Source organism: Thamnophis sirtalis, unplaced genomic scaffold (genome assembly GCF_051295495.1).
Source record: "Thamnophis sirtalis isolate CommonGarterSnake01/CBP01778 unplaced genomic scaffold, rThaSir2_p1.2 scaffold_1, whole genome shotgun sequence".
NCBI classification, from domain to species: domain Eukaryota; kingdom Metazoa; phylum Chordata; class Lepidosauria; order Squamata; family Natricidae; genus Thamnophis; species Thamnophis sirtalis.
In genome coordinates, this window is record NW_028261381.1 from 18,467,952 (window position 1) to 18,486,588 (window position 18,637).

General features: G+C 40.6%; 1 protein-coding gene across 1 annotated transcript in view; it reads right to left on the reverse strand.

Moving 5' to 3' along the window:
• Positions 1-2,331: 2,331 nt before the first annotated feature.
• The window catches only part of ITGA4 (integrin subunit alpha 4), a 53,295-nt gene continuing 36,989 nt past the window's right edge, over positions 2,332-18,637 (reverse strand). The window contains exons 18-28 of the mRNA XM_087708297.1: positions 17,681-17,831; positions 15,315-15,413; positions 13,333-13,412; positions 12,922-13,011; positions 11,537-11,627; positions 10,573-10,680; positions 8,277-8,396; positions 5,770-5,889; positions 5,377-5,475; positions 4,788-4,907; positions 2,332-4,132 (exon numbers count right to left, since the gene is read on the reverse strand). Of these exons, the coding sequence (XP_087564423.1) occupies positions 4,031-4,132; positions 4,788-4,907; positions 5,377-5,475; positions 5,770-5,889; positions 8,277-8,396; positions 10,573-10,680; positions 11,537-11,627; positions 12,922-13,011; positions 13,333-13,412; positions 15,315-15,413; positions 17,681-17,831 (1,180 nt within the window). The 3' untranslated portion in view covers positions 2,332-4,030. The remainder of the gene's footprint in view (positions 4,133-4,787; positions 4,908-5,376; positions 5,476-5,769; positions 5,890-8,276; positions 8,397-10,572; positions 10,681-11,536; positions 11,628-12,921; positions 13,012-13,332; positions 13,413-15,314; positions 15,414-17,680; positions 17,832-18,637) is intronic.

Here is an 18,637-nt window from a genome sequence, read left to right on the forward strand (position 1 = left end):
ACTGGGAAGACTTTCACAGATTTATCAGGGCCCTAGTATTTATAAAATGACATAAATGTTAGTAGAAAGGAACTCATCAAATTATCAGATCACACAAAGCTGGCAGGAATAGCCAACACCCTGGAAGACAAGAACAGGTTCCAAAAGGATCTTGAGAGACTTGAACAATAGGCTCTATCCAATAAAATGAAAACTAATGTGGAGAAAAGCAAGGTTTTGCATTCAGGCTGGAAAAACCAAAGGTACAAGTACAGATTAGCTGTACTTGGCTCAAAAACAATAACTGTGAGAGAGACCTTGGAATCCTAGTGGATGATCACTGAAATAGGAGTCAGTTTTTTTTGGCAATAATCAAAACTAATGCAATCCTTGGTTGTATAAATAGAGGCATAGAATCAAAATCACATTAAGTATTACTATTGTTTTATACAGCCTTAGTAAGGCCACACCTGGGTCCGTCACAGCACTGCAGACACAGCTGCGACTTTCTTGCAGACACCGCCGTGGCACTGAGCCAGCGGCATAATGGCTCTGCTGGTGCTGCCCGGCCGGCCAGCGCTTTGCTGGCTGCTCTCTGGGAGCCGGGACTCCTGTGTCGTCTGGTGGGACCTCTTCACTGAGGAAGTGCTGCACTGCTTCACGCTGGATGTGGGGCCCGTCGCTCGCCTGGTCGTCTTGCCGGACAGCTTCAGGATGACTCGCGGCGCCCGAGGCGGCTCCCTGGGAACTCAACCAGGTGGGCCGGCTTCTGCTTTGCTCCAGGAGTTTTGGGGCAGGCTAGAGGGGGCCCCTGCCCTGAGCGGAAGCATCCCCGAGGCCGCCCGCCACATGTAGCTCTTCCCGACATCCCTCTTGGGCCCGACCGAGGAAGTCTTCCTTGCCTTGTCCCGGGCAGCAGGGCTTTAAAGTCCCACTCTATAGCGGATGGCGCCGGGATTTTAAAGCCCTGCCACCGGGGCCCTGCTGCCACTTTAAAGCCCTGCTGCCGCCGGGGCTTTGGCGCTTGCCTCATCGGCCATGAAGCTCACCACACGTCACTGATATGAAGAATGGTTGCAGGATTTGGGTATGGATAATCTAGAGAAAAGAAGGACTAAGTGGGGGGACATGATAGTAATATTCCAATATTTGAGGAGCTGCCACAAAGAATAATGGGTCGACTTATTTTCAAAACCACCAGCGGGCAGGACAAGAAACAATGGAGGAAACTACAATGGAGAGAAGCAACCTAAAACTGAGAAACTTCCTAACAGTGAGAGAAATTAACCAGTTGAACAACTTGCCATCAGAAGTTGTGGGTGCTTCATCACTGGGGTTTTTTAAGAGACCGGATAGCCACTTGTCTGGAATGGCATAGGGTCTCCTGCTTGAGCAGAGGATTGGACTAGAAGACCTCAAATATCCTTTCCAGCTCTATTCTGAATTGAAAATTGAATTATTTATTCAATTTGTACAGCTGCTTATCTCAAACCAGTGTCTCTGCATGGCAAGCAATGATTAAAACAAGATACCAAAATAAACGAAATACAAATAGAAACCAAGAGATGATATAATCTGTCAGTGTCAGCATTGCTACACACTTGGGATCTGAATCCAGGCACATTGCCATGTCTTCAAGGCCTTCCTAATCTCAGGAGGGAGTGTGTTTCAGAGGACAGGTGCTATGGCAGAAAAGGTACACCTTATGGTGACATTCCTTGGCTGAAGGGAGCATGTCTATCCTGCTGCATCAGATTGGTTGGGCAGAAACAATGGGAGAAGACAGTCCTTCAGTTAAATCTCATAAGGGCTTTAAAGGTGATAACCAGCACCTTGAATTCCACACAGAAGCACACTAGCAGTCCCTGAAGCAATGGTGTCACATGTGCCAAATAGCCAACATCATTTACAACCTGTGTTTCTGCATTCTGTACCAGCTGAAGCTTCCAAGTGCTTCTCAAGGAGGCTTTGAGCACAATGCAGTAGTTCCAGTAGGACATGATACCTTTTTAAGATGGGAAAATACCATACAAACATTTATGTCTAATACAGATGTTTGCAGCCTCTGTACAAAAGATTAGTAAGCAAATTACAGTAATACATTTACATTGTTAACATGGAGGGTATGGGAGAGATTGTCAGAAAATAAACCGTTCATTTTAATATAAGTTTTCTTAGGCTTTCCAAAGAGTTAAATGACACAACATTGTAAATACCCGCCTTCATAAGTAAATTATATAGGGAAAGTCTAATTATTAATAAGTTTGATGTTTGTAAATATTCACTTTAAAAATACCCATGTCACAAAAATTGTACATTTAGGGATGAATTCAAATATCTACAATTATATGATAGCTTCATGATCCATTTTATTTAATATGTTATTAGTTCAATGTTGGTGATCATTCCTTTTTACAGTGTAGGGTTATACAGTGATAGAACAGATTGGTTTTTTTAAAAAAAAATATCAGAGTCTTTAATGCTTTAATGCTTTAGAGCATTTGAGGTACAACTGATGCCATAGATTGTTTTGTTCAAATAATAATCACCTTAGGGTTAAAGTGCAGTACTTTACCATCTTCTTAAGTCTTATGCAAAACATTCTGAACCTGTATAATGTGTGCAAGAAAGTACATTTGTCTAAAGATTAGACATTAGATATTAGGAAAAGATTTGTATTTCTTCTTCAAAATACAAAAATAAATAAAATGATTGCATAAGAAATGGTAACTGCCATTTCCCTGATTTTACACAATGGGAGGACTTCTCCCATCCAGCCAGGTAGAACCCCTTAAAACATGGTTGAGAGTCACACAACAACGAAAATATCACACAGACCTTGAGCCCAAAGCTCTATGCTACCATTTGGTTTTTCAGTTCAAGGTACTGTACCTAGGAAGAGATCAAAACAGTGGTGGGTTGCAGGTGGTACGCCCCGGTACGGGTGCACCGGTGCCTGCCCGGAGCACTGGGTACCGTTCCAGTACGGTGCTCTGGGGGGGCCCACCCTCCCACCTGAGCTCCTTACCTGTATTTGAGCTCTTCAGCGCTTCTGCGCACGGAGCCTACGCGATGCTCCAAGCAGCTGGAGCATCGCGGAGGCATTGCAAGAGGTAAGGATGCATGCGCGCATTCATGTAGCGGACGCCAGGTCCCATTACAACCATATCGGTTGCAACGGGATCTGGAACCCACCACTGGATCAAAACCAAGTTAGTTTCTTCCTCTCCATGGCTTGACCCCTCATTCTCTGCCAAGGATGCCTTTTCTCTTAGTAGGGTCCCTACTAATAGAGTGCCAATATTCCAGGTTAGTTGCATGGTATGTCTGAAGAGATACAATGGAGGGAACATCCAAGATTGCATGTTGCTCCCCTTCCACAAAAAAATTGCCTCTCCTTTCATTGGAGAGATCCTACATACAAGCATAGTTCTTCTTGAAATGTGTTTGAGTATTAGTAGCTCTGGTTGGTAATTAGGCTGTTGGTTTGAGCTCCGAGCTTGGCGATTTGGTTGCAAACGTTTCATCACAATCCGAGGAGACATCATCAGTGCGTTTTGAATTGTTCTTCTTATCTGGATGTTCCCAGTATTTCCAGAGCAAGGTGGAGCAAGTAGAATAAAAAAATTTCAGCTTTCACTAAATTGGCAAATCTAAAAAAAAACCCAATGTCACAGGTTTCATTTTAGGAACTAGAAGGGGGGAACATGGATCTACATTGTGTGGAGACTAAAATTGGCCTAGTTTAGCATCCTCCTGAACACTGGAATGCCTTGGGAAGCGAAGTTATACATTCGCAATTCAAGTATGATTAACTCCTTCTCAAGTACTTTTTAAAAAGGAAGGAGCAATTCCTAGTGTTTCCTTGTTCTTGCATTTTGAGTTTTTCTTTCCTTTTGATCAGAACTCTTGAAAATGTATATCCTTCAGAGTTTTCTATGATTTGTGCTTTTGGAAGCCCACTTTGATGGCTATTTCTTTCACATATGATTTGGGGGCTTAAGACTTAACAGTTCTTGTAGCAGATAGTTCTTAACTTCTACCAAACTTCCTACTCTGAGGTATCATTGTGAATATGTTTAAAAAACTCCAAACTTTCACTTCCATTTTTTTCCTCAGGAAAACGTTTGTATTTTCTTTTGAAGAATCCCATCTGGAATACAAAGTTCCAAAAATAGTTACAAGGTTTGCAATTTCAAAGCAATAATATATATGCATATTTATATTTTAGAAAAAGAAGATTGCCCATTGCTTTAATATACAAAGATTCAACTATACTCAAAAGTTTAAATATCCTGAATAAAAACTTATTTTTTATACTAAAAAGAAACCCAGACACATTTCATCCAGCAGGAGGATCCCATGAACCAAGTAAAAAGCATTCTTCCTGTAATGTTTAAATCTGTATCATTTCCCAAATTGTAAAGTGTTTAAAACGAAGCAAGAGCTCTTTATTTGGGAAGTCAGGCAACCTAAAATCTCTCGAGTTACATCTGATTACCACTTTCCCCTATAAATTCCAAAGCCTCATTTCTCCTTCCCCTTGTCATCTGTCCAAATGGCTATTGGAATTCTCTGCTGTCAATTTATACTGTCAATTTCCCCAAATCACATTAAAATGTAACAGGCTACATATAAACCACATTTATTCCCGAATGCCAAATAAAAATCATAGCAAAAGCTGTGTGTTCTAGAGAACACTGCAGATTTCTTTTAGTGTTTAGAAAAGCTATATTTTTCCTTTGGGATGGGTATCTAGCCAACCCATTAAAAAGCACCGATGTGTAGATTAATATTGAAATACGTACCTTCCATAAAAATAATACAAGAAGCAAAAGCAAAAAAAGTCCAAATAGGGAACCTATTACAATAAGCAGGGCACTGACACTCTGTTTTGTCTTCTGGTTATGACGTCCCTCCAAAATGACCTGTAGAAAATAACACACACAGTTATTGCAGGTACAAACACGTATTCCAAATACTCTTTAGGAGGCCTTTGTTTCACTTCTCACAGAAGTACAATTTGGATTCGAGCTGTGACTTGTTTACCGTCAAGGTAGATATACAAAAAGAGATTTCATGGAAGTCAAATGCCACTGATTTCAGATGTATGCTTTAATTCTGATTACAGCACGATTTTTGATGAAATAATCATGCAATAAAGACACTGCAAATTAGGCTTTCTTGCAAATAGATGCAAACAACATAATGTGTTTCTTCACAACAGTCCTTGGTTTAGATGTAGCAGAATAGGCATTGGATGCTGAAATAATGCAAGAACTAATACCAAATGAATGATAAACCATGCCTGCTCTGGGTTAGAAAATAAATCCAAGCAGATCTGAATTAATATTCAAATTGTCCAATGTCTTCTCTCCTTCACTGTCTGATACTTACATGAGTGGTTTGCTTTTTTTTGTGGAGTTCAATAACTCTGGGATTTTGATCTGCTGAAACTTCTCCTTTTATCTCAAAGGTAAGCACTGAAGCTTCTTCCTATTGTTAAGAAGTAAAAAAAATAAACCACTATTTTAAATCAACTCTCTTTAAGAGTTCAAATAATAAATAATAAGAAATAATAAGTGAGGCTAAGGAGGTAAGATGGAGAGTTTTCATAGGACCAAGCCGACTCAAAATTAAATGCTTTTCAACTGAGGGTATTCAGAGGAACAATATTAAGCAACTACATAATCTGGTATTGAAATATGATTTTTTGTCTGTGGTTCTCTGACACTTAAGAATACGATTACACAGCCTTCAGTATGATAGCACAAATATTAAAATATTTACTATGCTTAATAGTGAAGGTGTTGCCTCAAGATGAACGTGAACAGTCGATTCCTTTCCACTCTCCATGTCTCCAAATTTGCAAAATATTTGCAAACACAGTTGATCATTCTTCATACAAAACTTTGGGAGAGAAAGAATATAAAGATGTATTATACAGAGTAAAATTAGTGCAACACATAGATATATATATACATGCAAAATGGAGGCTAAGTATATTTGTACCCTAGTGGTGGGTTTCAAAATTTTTTCGAACCTACTCTGTTGGTGTGACCTCCTTTGTGGGAGTGGCTTGCCAAACATGTGACCTGGTGAGAGTGGCTTGCTGGCCATGTGCTTTCTTTCTTTCTTTCTTTCTTTCTTTCTTTCTTTCTTTCTTTCTTTCTTTCTTTCTTTCTTTTCCTTCCTTCCTTTTGTCTCTCTGTCCCTTTTTCCTTTTTTTCTTTCATCTCTCTCTCTTTTTCCTTCTTCTTTTCTTTCTCTTTCTCTCTCTGTGTGAGTCTGTCTGTCTGTCTGTGTGTGTGTGTCAGTGGTGGGTTTCAAAATTTTTTGGAACCTCTTCTGTAGGTGTGGCCTGCTTTCCGGGTCCACTGGTGGAACCTCTTCTAACCGGTTCGGTAGATTTGACGAACCGGTTCTACCGAACTGGTGCGACCTGGTAGGAACCCACCTCTGTTGTACCCCAACTGGAATATATAAATAATTTTTTACTCCAGGCTTGCTCAAATTAGAAGAGAATAGGGGATTCATTTCTTATCCCACAAATCACATTAGCTCATAGGCAACAGCTAATATAAGCACATTTACATGTCCCCTTAAATGCAGCTTGAGGATTTTTGAATAACATATCTATCGGCCCTCTCTACTGTAGTAGCTGACAGACAACTGTACAATGGACAGAGGATGATTTTTTGAAGTCCTATTTACTCCTTCCTCAATCCCTCACCTAACATTTGGCAGATTGCATGATATGGCAATTGGCTGAAGTCAATGCTATCTACACTACTGTTAGCCTTGAGAGATATACCAGACTGGAAACCATGACCAGGTGACTTAGTTCTACTTTATTATAAGGTTACGTTAACATAATCTTGCAAGTTTGAAAGTGCTTCTCTTCCTCCATCTCCTTTACAGCCCCCAAATTAGGGAGGGTCTTTTTGTAAGCCTCTTGCCCCACACATTCCTACTGTGGGATAAGCTGACTTTTATACGACTGTTCTATTGGTTGAATCTCATTGCCCTGCCTCCCAAAGTCATCTCTATGTAGCATTACAGCTACCTGGGATAGCTGGATTTGGGATCAGAAGGATGGGCAAGGAGCAAATATTCCTGCTTCGGTGTGTTAACAGGTTGCATGAGTGATCTAGGAATTCAATATAATGGTTCACTCCAACTCATGAACTCCAACAAGTGCTCTAAGACAGGGGCAGACTAGCAAGGCACTACTTCAGATTTCACATGCTACTTGACAGCCCTCCCCATAGATGCTTTGCTTTGTTTTGCTGCAAATATTACCCTAACAGTATGATTGGGTGACTGTAGTGGATGCAAGAGATCCACATAGCCACAGTAAACCAGAACTCTCCCTCTCAGCTCATCAGGTTCTGACAAACTCAGCATTATAACCTTTGCTCCATGGAGAGTAATAGGTAGTAGGGTTTTTTTGCTGGGTAGGTAGCAATAGCAATAGCAGTTAGACTTATATTGCTTTCAGCCCTCTCTAAGTGGTTTACAGAGTCAGCATATCGCCCCCACAGTCTGGGTCCTCATTTCACTCACCTCGGAAGGATGGAAGGCTGAGTTAACCTTGAGCCGGTGAGATTAGAACCATTGAACTGCAGATAACAGTCAGCTATAGTGGCCTTCAGTACTGCACCCTAACCACTGCGCCACCTCACAGGACCTGCTCTGTGGTTCTGAAAACTCTACTTGTAAGGCTATAGGTAAACCTATCAACCGAGCACATTGTTTCTTAGGACAGTAGCCCTGAGACAGAGATGGTATTTTTTGTGTAGACAGAATGTGTGTTTTGCTGAGCTACCTTGTGCAAACTCCTGTCTGGAAGAAAGCAAGTTATTCTGCTTTCTGGAAAATCCTCACATGTAAGCATTACATGGCGTAAAGCCTTGATAGTATTATTTCATATCAGGAAAGGCCTTTTAGAAGGACGCACTTGTCAACTGTTTTGAATATGAGCCATTAAGCTTTCAGATTTTAATAGTACTGAAGCCTCAGCAGAGTCCTCCTTAACTCTTTGTAAGTTTATTGCCAACTGCTGAATTCCTGACAGCATAACCTGCCTGCATCTTTGGGTAAATAAAAACCCTTGTGTATAATATGACTTTTCTCCAGATAGCTTAACATTGAAATGAGGCATAAATTAGATTATTTTAGCATAATCAAGCTGCTCTGTGGTTCTGAAAACTCTTGCTTATAAGGCAGAAATATGCAACAGGATGATATTACAGCTTTAACAAATCAGTAAAAAAAAAAACACCCAGTGAAATTACCAGTGGCCTATTGTCAAGTTTTGTGAGGAACGTAATAAGATCTTGCACCATATTTCCCTGTTCTTCTGGTAATGTACAGTCTCTCCTATGACTTTCATAGGTACATTGTCCATCAGAGGTCTGCAAATGAGCAAAATCATAATTGTCTTACATTTTGATACCAAAGAAATTTGTAGACATTGCATATAACAACATAAACAAATCAGCTCAGTAGAAGATTACCCCGTTTTAATAAAACATTCTTAAATTAAAATGAAATAAATTGAAGTAATACTGGGAAGAGCAAGCTTATAGCTAAGCTTTAATACTAAATTTGACCCATACTTTAATCCAGGTCTTTAAATATCTTGGGGCATGAGGATACAGTGAAGAAAAGGGGATATAGTTTTATAACAGGACAGTTGTTTTATATTTTTATTATTGAATTTATTTGCTGTCCATCTCAACAGTTTGAAGTGACATCTAGACAACTGCAACCCTTTGCAAGATTTCTTAAGGCATTTCACAGGATAGGGAAGCATGCAGTGCTCACAATTCACAATTCACTTGTAGTACCTATTGTAAATGTAGTGTGAGGGATAGACGCAGGAGCCATGGATGCAAGACAGATCTTTATTATGACAGAGATGACAGCGATTCGAACTTTCCCTGAACGGCCAGGGTATTTATACTAGAACTCAGAGCAACTGTCAAAATGACCAGCCAATCAGGCCGCAGCTGGTATTTGCATATTCAACACTCCTTCCCCCCAGTTCTAAAGACTATTTGCATATTCAAACTCAGACTATTTGCATATTCAAACTCTCTCCTTCCCCCCATTCTGCGCATGCGTCGTTGTTGCTGGATTGCTGGTGAGTCCTACGTAGCGAAAATTGGGAACCAGGATAGAAATCAGGTCCTTTGGGGTCTTTGCGGCGGGGGGAGGCTCTCGTTGTGTTTTAGGGAGGCTCTCGTTGGGTTTTAGAGTCTCGGATGGCTCTCGCTGGGTCGAGAGGCAAGCGGTGGCCGCGTAGAGAGAGCGAACTCAGAGCAACTGTCAAAATGACCAGCCAATCAGGCCACAGCTGGTATTTGCATATTCAACAGTACCTATCACAAGTCATGCCCATATTGGAAAAAGATGATTGTTTGGGAAAAAGAACCCCAAATATTCTATAACCAACTGCACTGGCTTACGCATTTTATTGTTGATGCAGCATCACTGAGTCTTTTCTCCTAATACAAGCCATGAGAAAAGCTTCAAATTCCAAATATACTGTTTTGAGTTGGAACAGCTGTGTCACTTGTGCTGAGAGTATTTTGAGTGTGAAACCATCGCCCTGACCTCAGAACACTTCCGAAGTGACTGAAACAATGCAAACCAGCTGTTTTGAACTCAAAGCAACTATTCGGGACTTACCCTCTTTCCCCTTTCTTATGGAAGTTGCGTAGAAATAAATCACTTATTACTTCTGAATTAAAATTATGTGCTGATTTTGAACAGGACAGCTGAAAGGCAAGATGCCAGTTACAGTGTAAATCCACATCAGGGAACCACAAACATTTCAGGCAGGCAGCATCAATCTTGAGGCAAACGCCTTCTTAGTGTTATAGCCCAGCAACAGCCTGTACTGCGTTCTAATTGGTCGGGCGAAGCACAGCCTGTGATTGGTGGTTGTAATGACAGTTAAATGACAGTTGGTGCCTGAGAGTATAAATACTGTGACAGTTGTAACACATTCTGAATCGCTTGTCACCTACTAATAAACATCTTACTCTCTGATTCCATGGCTCCTGCGTCTTTCCCTCACAACACACAACATATACAACACTTAGGAACATCTACGGGATGTGTGTCAAAATCTGCAAGACGACACGTCCATGAGACCCAGACCCCTTCTTTTTGTACGTTTGTGTGACCTTGAGGCATGTACAAAAGGACTGGGTCTTGCATCATCCCTGCTATCTTGTAGATTGTGATCCCTTGTGTTGAAATTCAATTATTCATCTATTCTTATATTTTCACAGTATTCTCTGATGATGTTTTTTGCAGGCAAAGCAACTCATCAACACACAAAGATCCTTAAGCGCCCGCCTGTCTTAATCTGTTGTAACATACTCTCCTCTATGCTGCTTTACACCTTTTTCCATCAATGGCACTGCTGGTTTAGCCGTCCTCTTAAATCATAAAAGTCAAAGACAGCATATCACAATCGTTCATAAAGCTTGCAGATTTATGTGGGAAGGTAACAATTGCATAATTTGTTATGCTGTGTCCCATTTCATGTTCCAAACCCAGAAAATAAATTAAGCATACCTTGACATCCAGTATATTAAAGAGCTTGTTATCTCTTGGTAGAAAAGAATTGGGTATCTGTATCAGCAGATTTACATCAGGAGCCAGACTTACTCCAGGATTACTGACCTTTGGTGTACAGAAGACAAGAGTTGAATTAGTAGTTTATCTCAATTGGTATCAGAACTATTGCACCCTATCACCGTCCTCCAGGTAAATCTTATTTTGAACACATAGTTCCTGATGCTACAAGCTAAAGCGTCTGTGTGTTTTAATATTTGCAGATTAGAACTTAGAATAACTTTGTCATCACTTTGAATGTAAACTAATCGGCATACATTAAAATGAAATTATATTGCATACGGCTCTCAAAGGGTTACCACCTCCAAAGATACACTACATAAACATGACAAAATAAATACAAAATTATGCATATACCAACATATCTTATATGACACAGAGAAAAAGATCTGTATCCAAAGCATACTTAAGGTAGACAAAATGGCATTAAAGGACAGTGCAAGACCATAGGAAAAGCATAATTAAATAATTAAAACTGTGGTAGAAGAGCCAAAAATAGCCCTTATTTGCCATTCCTCCAGCAAGGAAATCTTTTTGAAACAATGAATATATGGAGCAAAAATTAAACCCCGTTTTTGAAAACGGATATTTACATTATAATAAACATGGCAATCCACAATGGCACTTATAGTTCAAAAACTGAGATGACTTCCCTCATTGTGAAAAGACAGTAGCTGTGACATAATGGGTAAAATTAAAGGAATATGTTTCAGAGAGTGTTCAATATGGATGGAGCTTCAGTGGCTAAGAAAGCAGCTTTGTAGAAGATGTCTAGGACTCGAACTGGAAAGACCTAGATTCAAATCTATCTCAGTTCATGAGAAAGCATTCTTGTTTATAAAAAATTAATTTCATTTAATTCATGTTTCCAAAAGGCAATGAAAATAGAGAATAACTTTCATACATAGAAAGTGGCGTTGATTGTCTCCTCCATACAAGAAACTGGTGAATTTTCTTCACTGGGTCCATAAATAAATGATGCTGGAGACACAGACCTATAAATAATGTGTTTCCCCCAAAAAACAAATGACAGAGAAAACATTGATTAAAGGTTGGAACAATCATATGATAGCTTCTTTGAAAACTTAGTTACATCCAACTCAACTCTCATAATTTTCATTGCAGTCCTTCCTCCTGCTTTCCTATATGGCCTTTAAACCTAAATGTGACCTTCCAAATAAGTTCTGAGAAGTACAGGAGGAGGTGAAGGTGCAGATGAGATAGAAGTCTCATCTGCGGGGACTGTCTGTCCTGGTAGAGTCAGTCACATATCCAGCTGGCTTTTGCATACCAAAAAAGAACTCATCTCTTTTGGGATGACTGTTCTATCTACAATACTGTATTTATCTCTGCAACATTTGCAACAAGAATATATTCCAGCCTTCTCTGAAGAAGACAGGAGCATTTTAAATTGCAAATGCATGCACTCTACCAAATTTATGGCACTTTAAAAATAATAATAATGCTGGTATATATCCCTTCCTATTCCTTGAGTTTTACGTTATCATCCGTATGTATGTATGTATGTATGTATGTATGTATGTATGTATGTATGTATGTATGTATTTAGTGTCACAACCCCTGGTATGCCCAAATATGGGAGGAAGCAGACTGCTTCCATTCTCTGTCTATTAGCTCATCACAAGAGACCATCACGACAGAAACCCAATATTTTTACTGTTGCCTTTGTTACATTTGTGTTGTATTTATGCTGATAAATAAATAAAGGGAGACTAGTATAGATCTATTTCAAGCTATTTAGCTCTCATCAAATCCCAGTAAGGGTATGGCTAGCTGATGAGAACTAAATAGCTTGAAATATTATGTGTGTGTGTGTGTGTGTGTGTGTGTGTGTGTGTGTGTGTGTGTTTTCAATTAAATACATATTTACAATTAAGTTAAACACATATTTTATATACACAGATCTCAACACATTTTCATTTATTAAAAAGCTGTATGAGGATCAAGAGCTACTATGCACTTTAATATCTTTTTCAGAAATTGGGGCTTTTGTAGGTCAAATAAATCTCAGCTATCCATCTTTATAAGTCATAAGGACAACATTAAGCCTCTATAAGGTTGAAAGCCCAAACACTGAATTTACCTGGTTATCCTGTTAAAACAGCATTTGTGAAGCTTTTATACCATCTTTTCATAAAAATGAGCAAAGGCCAAGCAATTAAAAGAACATACAAGAACATCCACAGCATCAAAACACTGAGAAATCAGCAGACCTCTGAATGTTGCTTTGCAACAGCTCTATACACATTTCCAAATGCTTTCGCTTACCCATAAATGTTCAGTTCGACTTCGTGTTTCTGAGCCAAAGCTAAAACTACACTGTTGTCGGACAGCAGGTCATGGTCTAATTCATTTTCACTACAGAAGAAAAGAAATGCATCACAATGTTTACTGACTTCCCTGAGGTACTGTTTGATTTTCTTTGTTACATAGTACATTTGGCAATAGGTAGCATGATCAAATGCCAGCAAGCACATTTTCTATCATTTCGGCACAAGAGTTTTACCCATTTGAGGACTGTATCCATAGCCTATTTACCCAACCCCAAAGAGAAATATTGGGGCCCCATTACATTAGATTTCTGTGAAATTTGTGCAAATTATGAAATGTATAATTATGCAGTTCTTTTTTTTCCCAAATATAGGTCTAAGGTAACAACATGTAGTAAGCAACACTTACCAAGTTGCATTAATGTGGATGTGCAAGTCATCTTCTGCTCTGCTGAGTGAACTTGAATCCAACACAAAGCTAATGTCCACCTGAAAAAATGATTTTTTTTCAGCTTCCATTAATCAATCTGTATTATATCAGAATGCATAATAGGCACTGTATTCAGTAAATTAGCTGTAATTACACTATTGAAGTCTATAACTTATTCACTTATAAAGGCAGCGTGTAGATTAACTATCAATACAGTTCTCAACATGCAGATCTTTGACTTAACTTAACTACCGTATTTTCACGACCAAAAGCCGCACCGGATTAAAAGCCGCAGTATCAATTAGCGTTAATTTTTTTAACTTTTTCCACATATAAAGCGCACCGGGTTATAAGCCGCACATTTCCCGACGCTTCTGGACATCGCGAGGAGCGGCACGAGGGTTCTTGGCGCTCCGGGGGGCGCCGAGGGCGGCTGGGGGGGGGCGCGCGGCTTGGTTTCTTCTCCCTGGACGTCGCAGCGGCGGCCCCGGGCTCACCGATCTCTGTGTTTTTCGCATCGGGGCATGCTCTTGCAGCGCGCCCCGATGCGAAAGGCACTGGGATCGGTGAGTTTGGGGCTGCTGCTGCAGCGTCCAGGGAGGAGAAACCAAGCCGCGCGCCTCTCCCAGCTGCTTTCGGTGCTTCCTGGAGCGCCGGGAGCCACAGATGTCCAGAAGCGGCTTTTGGGGCTGGTGGGGATTGGATTTCCGGCTCGGTGGCCCCTGTCGCTTCTGGACATTGTGGGGAGCCGAGGAGAGTGTGGAGGGGAGCGCGCGACGGTTCTTGGCGCTCCGGGAGGCGGGAGAGGCGCGCGGTTTGATTTCTCCTCCCTGGACGTCGCCCGATCTCTGTGTTTTTCGCATCGGGGCGTGCTGCAAGAGCATGCCCCGATGCGAAAAACACGGGGATCGGCGCGCCCGGGGCCGCCGCCGCGACGCCCAGGGAGGAGAAACCAAACCGCGCGCCTCTCCCGCCTCTCGGAGCGCCAAGAACCGCCGCGCGCTCCCCCCCACACTCTCCTCGGCTCCCCACAACGTCCAGAAGCGACAGGGGCCACCGAGCCGGAAATCCAATCCCCACCAGCCCCAAAAGCCGCCTCTGGACATCTATTGCAGTCGCGAGGAGCAAAGCAGCTGGGAGATCTTTTTCCACATATAAAGCGCACCGGGTTATAAACCGCACTGCCGATTTTGGATCAAAATTTAGGATTTTTAGTGCGGCTTATGGTCGTGAAAATACGGTACTAAGCATCATAGGAATCCTGTCTATAAAGATATACCCTTGACCCTGTTTAAGGGCTAGCCATGCTCCATTTTTATGATTTCCAAACATTTCACTGAACTGAACATGTAAACAACTACATCAAAGAAGCCCCAAATTGTTATCATAAGTCATACTACTGTTCTCATACCTAAGAGATGCTGCAGCAGGGGTGGGTTTCAGGCAGTTCGCGGCGGTCCCCGTGAACCGGTTGGTCTGCGAACCCGGAAGTAAGTAACTTCCGGGAACGCCGAAGGATCCACCCGCCCGCCCGCATTTCTTACCCTGTTTTGATGAGTTCTGCGCTTCCACGCATGCGCAGAACGCATACAGCGCCTGCGCGATCCTCCAGGAGCAGCTGGAGCATCACACAGGCGCTAGTATGCATGCGTGCACTGCGCGTGTGCACGTGGACGCCGCCGGCCCCGTTCCAACCAAACTGGTTGGAACGGGGCGAGAAACCCACCCCTGTGCTGCAGTTTGACATTTTAACCTAATCTATTTTAATCTTTTTTAACCAATTATTAGACATACTAGAAAATGCATATGGATACCATCTTTGGTTAATAATTACTAATACTCTGGTAAGAAAACATATACTTGGGGCGATCCATCATAGTTCCTTGGTAAACAAATATGATGGCAATGAAGGGTATAGGCTCTTATATACTAACCAAGTCACTTTTCATATTTATTCTTACCTTTGAAAGATGATCAACATATAAATATCCAATGTTACAGTTAATTGTCACTCCATGACTTTCCTTTTCTGATATTTGTAACTGTATCTGTGTTTCTTCCTATTGTACAAATGAATAATATGTAAGACAGAAGAAGGTGAAAGTTTTGCAAAAAAAAAAAAAATTCAAATTGACAAGGCCACAAAAATCTTTATCTAGATCAGAGGTCCTCAACATTTGCGGCTTGGTGGCCCGGCTTGTGGTGGTGGGGGGAACGAGAGAGAGGGGAACTGGGCTCTGTGAGTGGGCTGCATGCATGCACTTGTGTGAGTGACAAACTAGTGTGCATGCACTTGCATGCCTGTCTGCCACTCACACCAGTGGAACTGCATGCAAACCAGCTCGCCACTTGCGCAAGTGAAGCTGCACGCGCAAAGTATGCTAGCCCGCAACTTAACAGTCAATTCAGTAACGGTAGTTGGAAGAGACCTTGGAGGTCATCTAGTCCAACCCCCTGCTCACGCAGAAGACCCGTAACTAGGGATTCGAACCACCAACCTTTCTGGTTGACAAGCTCAGCGTCTTAGCCACTCAGCCACCTTTATACTACCTTGTGCAGCCTGGTTCCAAATAGGCTATGGCCTGGTAGTGGGCCAAACTCTACATGTTCTGTGAGATTTTGATTATAAGGAAGACTGAAAACGGAATGCTATCTAACCTTTTCCCATTATGCTTCTTTCCTGACTAAAAAATTTCCCTATTTTCTGAAAGGGTTTGCTTTGCTAGAAAAGGGTACCAATATGTCTTTCCAAAACAAAAATAGCAGTTTTGAAGGAATAAAAAAATAATAATCAGAAAATGATTTAGGGAGAAATGGGGTGTGGTGACTCAGTGATTAAGATTCTGGGCTTATCAGCTGAATATCTGACAGTCCGTATTTGAGACCTGAGCGATCCTCGCCCCAGTTTCTGCCAAACCAGCACTTCAAAAGTATGCAAATCTAAGTAGATAAATAGGTATCACTTCAGTGGAAAAGTAACAGCTCTCCATGATATCAAACTGGCCACATGACTGCGGAAATATCTCTGAACAGCCCTGGCTCAATGGCCTTGAAACAGAAATGAGCACCATCCTCTATGGTGGGCAATGCCCAGTGGAGTAAAATCTGCAGGGATTCCTTTATCTTTTTTAGGGAGAAAAGGTTAACAGCAATCCCACTTCTCCAAATCAAAATCCTACATCCCAGTTGCTCTTTATTAAAAAATACAGAGGTATTTGGAAGATTGAATAAAACAAGAAAACGGGAAACATTTACACAGAACTTCTATGGTGGTAATCATTGTCATATTGCCTGGGAACTTTGCAGGGCAATAATACCACCAGCACTACCACTGATAAAAAATCTGAAAGTTTAATTCACTTCAATGTAAACCACAGATTTTTACAGAAAACACTGATTAGGCTTATCACTCAAAGAGAAAAGAGTGAATTCTATCTTTCCAGTTACATTATGTCTACTGATAAGTTTTAAATCTTTCAAATTATAAAGAAAACTTATGATTTATGAAGTTGATGGGACATTGTTATTTTGGATAGAGAAAAGTGGAAAAGAAATGGACCATCATGAAGAAGGCACAATCTTCTGTTGCATGTGTAATCATAGTCTGTAGTATGGCCCAACAAAAGTGATTTCCGTAAGGGATGATTTCCACAAGGGATGATGTTGGCTGACAGTTCCTATAAACTTAATTCAACTTTTTCTAAGCAAATTGAAAACTGAAGTCCTTACGTTCAACACAGTGTAAATTACTTTGTGTTGGTCATGTGTCACTGGCCACATGGAGGAGACAATTTATAGGTCTAAATAGCAAAGTGTTTAATGTTAAAATTCTGCTTTTCACCTTTTTGTTTTGGGCAAAAAGTGGTATTTGACATATAGTTTGCTTGCAGCTTCATCAAATAATACTTGGACACTTCTCTTTATAATTATACTTTGCTTTGCTAGAAAATTGTACCTGTAGTCTTCCCCAAAGAAAGGGAAATTTTGGAAGGAAAAATTATACGGTTTTTATAAACACCTTTACTATATAGTCCTTAACTTATTCTGCAGTAAACTCCACTGATTTCTATGAAACAAGAAGGAAAACCTTTTGTTTTAATCTATTCATCTTTTTCTTCTTATTCAATGAGTAATATTAAGAGGACCAAACAGTCTGGAAGAATGACTGTAGTTTTGTACATTGGTTTAAATCTGTTTTATTTCAGTTTGTCTTGTGAATTGAGTTTCAAATGTTTTAAAATGAAACTTTTGTTTATTTTTAGCTGAGCGAATGAAAAAGTGTCTGACAAATTATTTTGTACAAAGATATAGAAGATAGGTTTCTTACCTGTGCTACAAATTTGGTGAAATAGAGACCTTTAGGCAGTTGGATATGAAGGCTGGTCTGATAAGCATCATCACCGGCATTGTACAAGCTGATATTTAATATCAACTGTTTTACATGTCCCACTGAAAGGTAAGGTTTCTTTTCATAAGGCCTATACAAAATGAGTAAGAATATACATCATTATAATTTAAACCACTTCTTTTTGACCTGCAATTTTAATACAACAGAAAAGGAAACATTGTATTTAATTTTAGATTACTTCTTTAGTCCTGCATCCTACTGTTAGAAGTTTAGACTTGGCTTTTCCACTGCAAAATTAAATATGTGCATCCTATCATTAGAAAAACTGGAATTTGCTCTTAACTATGCTATCATTTGGGACGCGGTGGCTCAGTGGCTAAGACACTGAGCTTGTCGATCAGAAAGGTTGGCAGTTTGAATCCCTAGCGCCACGTAACGGAGTGAGCTCCTGTTACTTGTCCCAGCTTCTGCCAACCTAGCAGTTCGAAAGCATGTGAAAGCGCAAGTAGAAAAATAGGAACCACCTTTGGTGGAAAGGTAACAGCGTTTCATGTGCTTTCAGTGTTTAGTCATACCAGCCACATGACCACTGAGACGTCTTCCGATTGCGCTGGCTCTTCGGCTTTAAAACAGAGATGAGCACCGCTCCTTAGATTCGGGAATGACTGGCTCATATGTGCGAGGGGAACCTTTACCTATGCTATCATTTTGGCAAGTAATCATTTCTGAAATGTATCTGATATGAAACACTGCCTGTGGACAATTGAAGTATACTACCCATATTTATATTTTTCAGATGAATTCCTGCAAGCTGATTTGATCTCAAGAATGAAGAGAAGCAGCCAACTGTCTAGTGATAATTTACCAAATGAATATATTTGTTCACTTAGCAAGCTGGTTGTTTATGTCCATCTTAAAGCATTAAAAAAAATAATC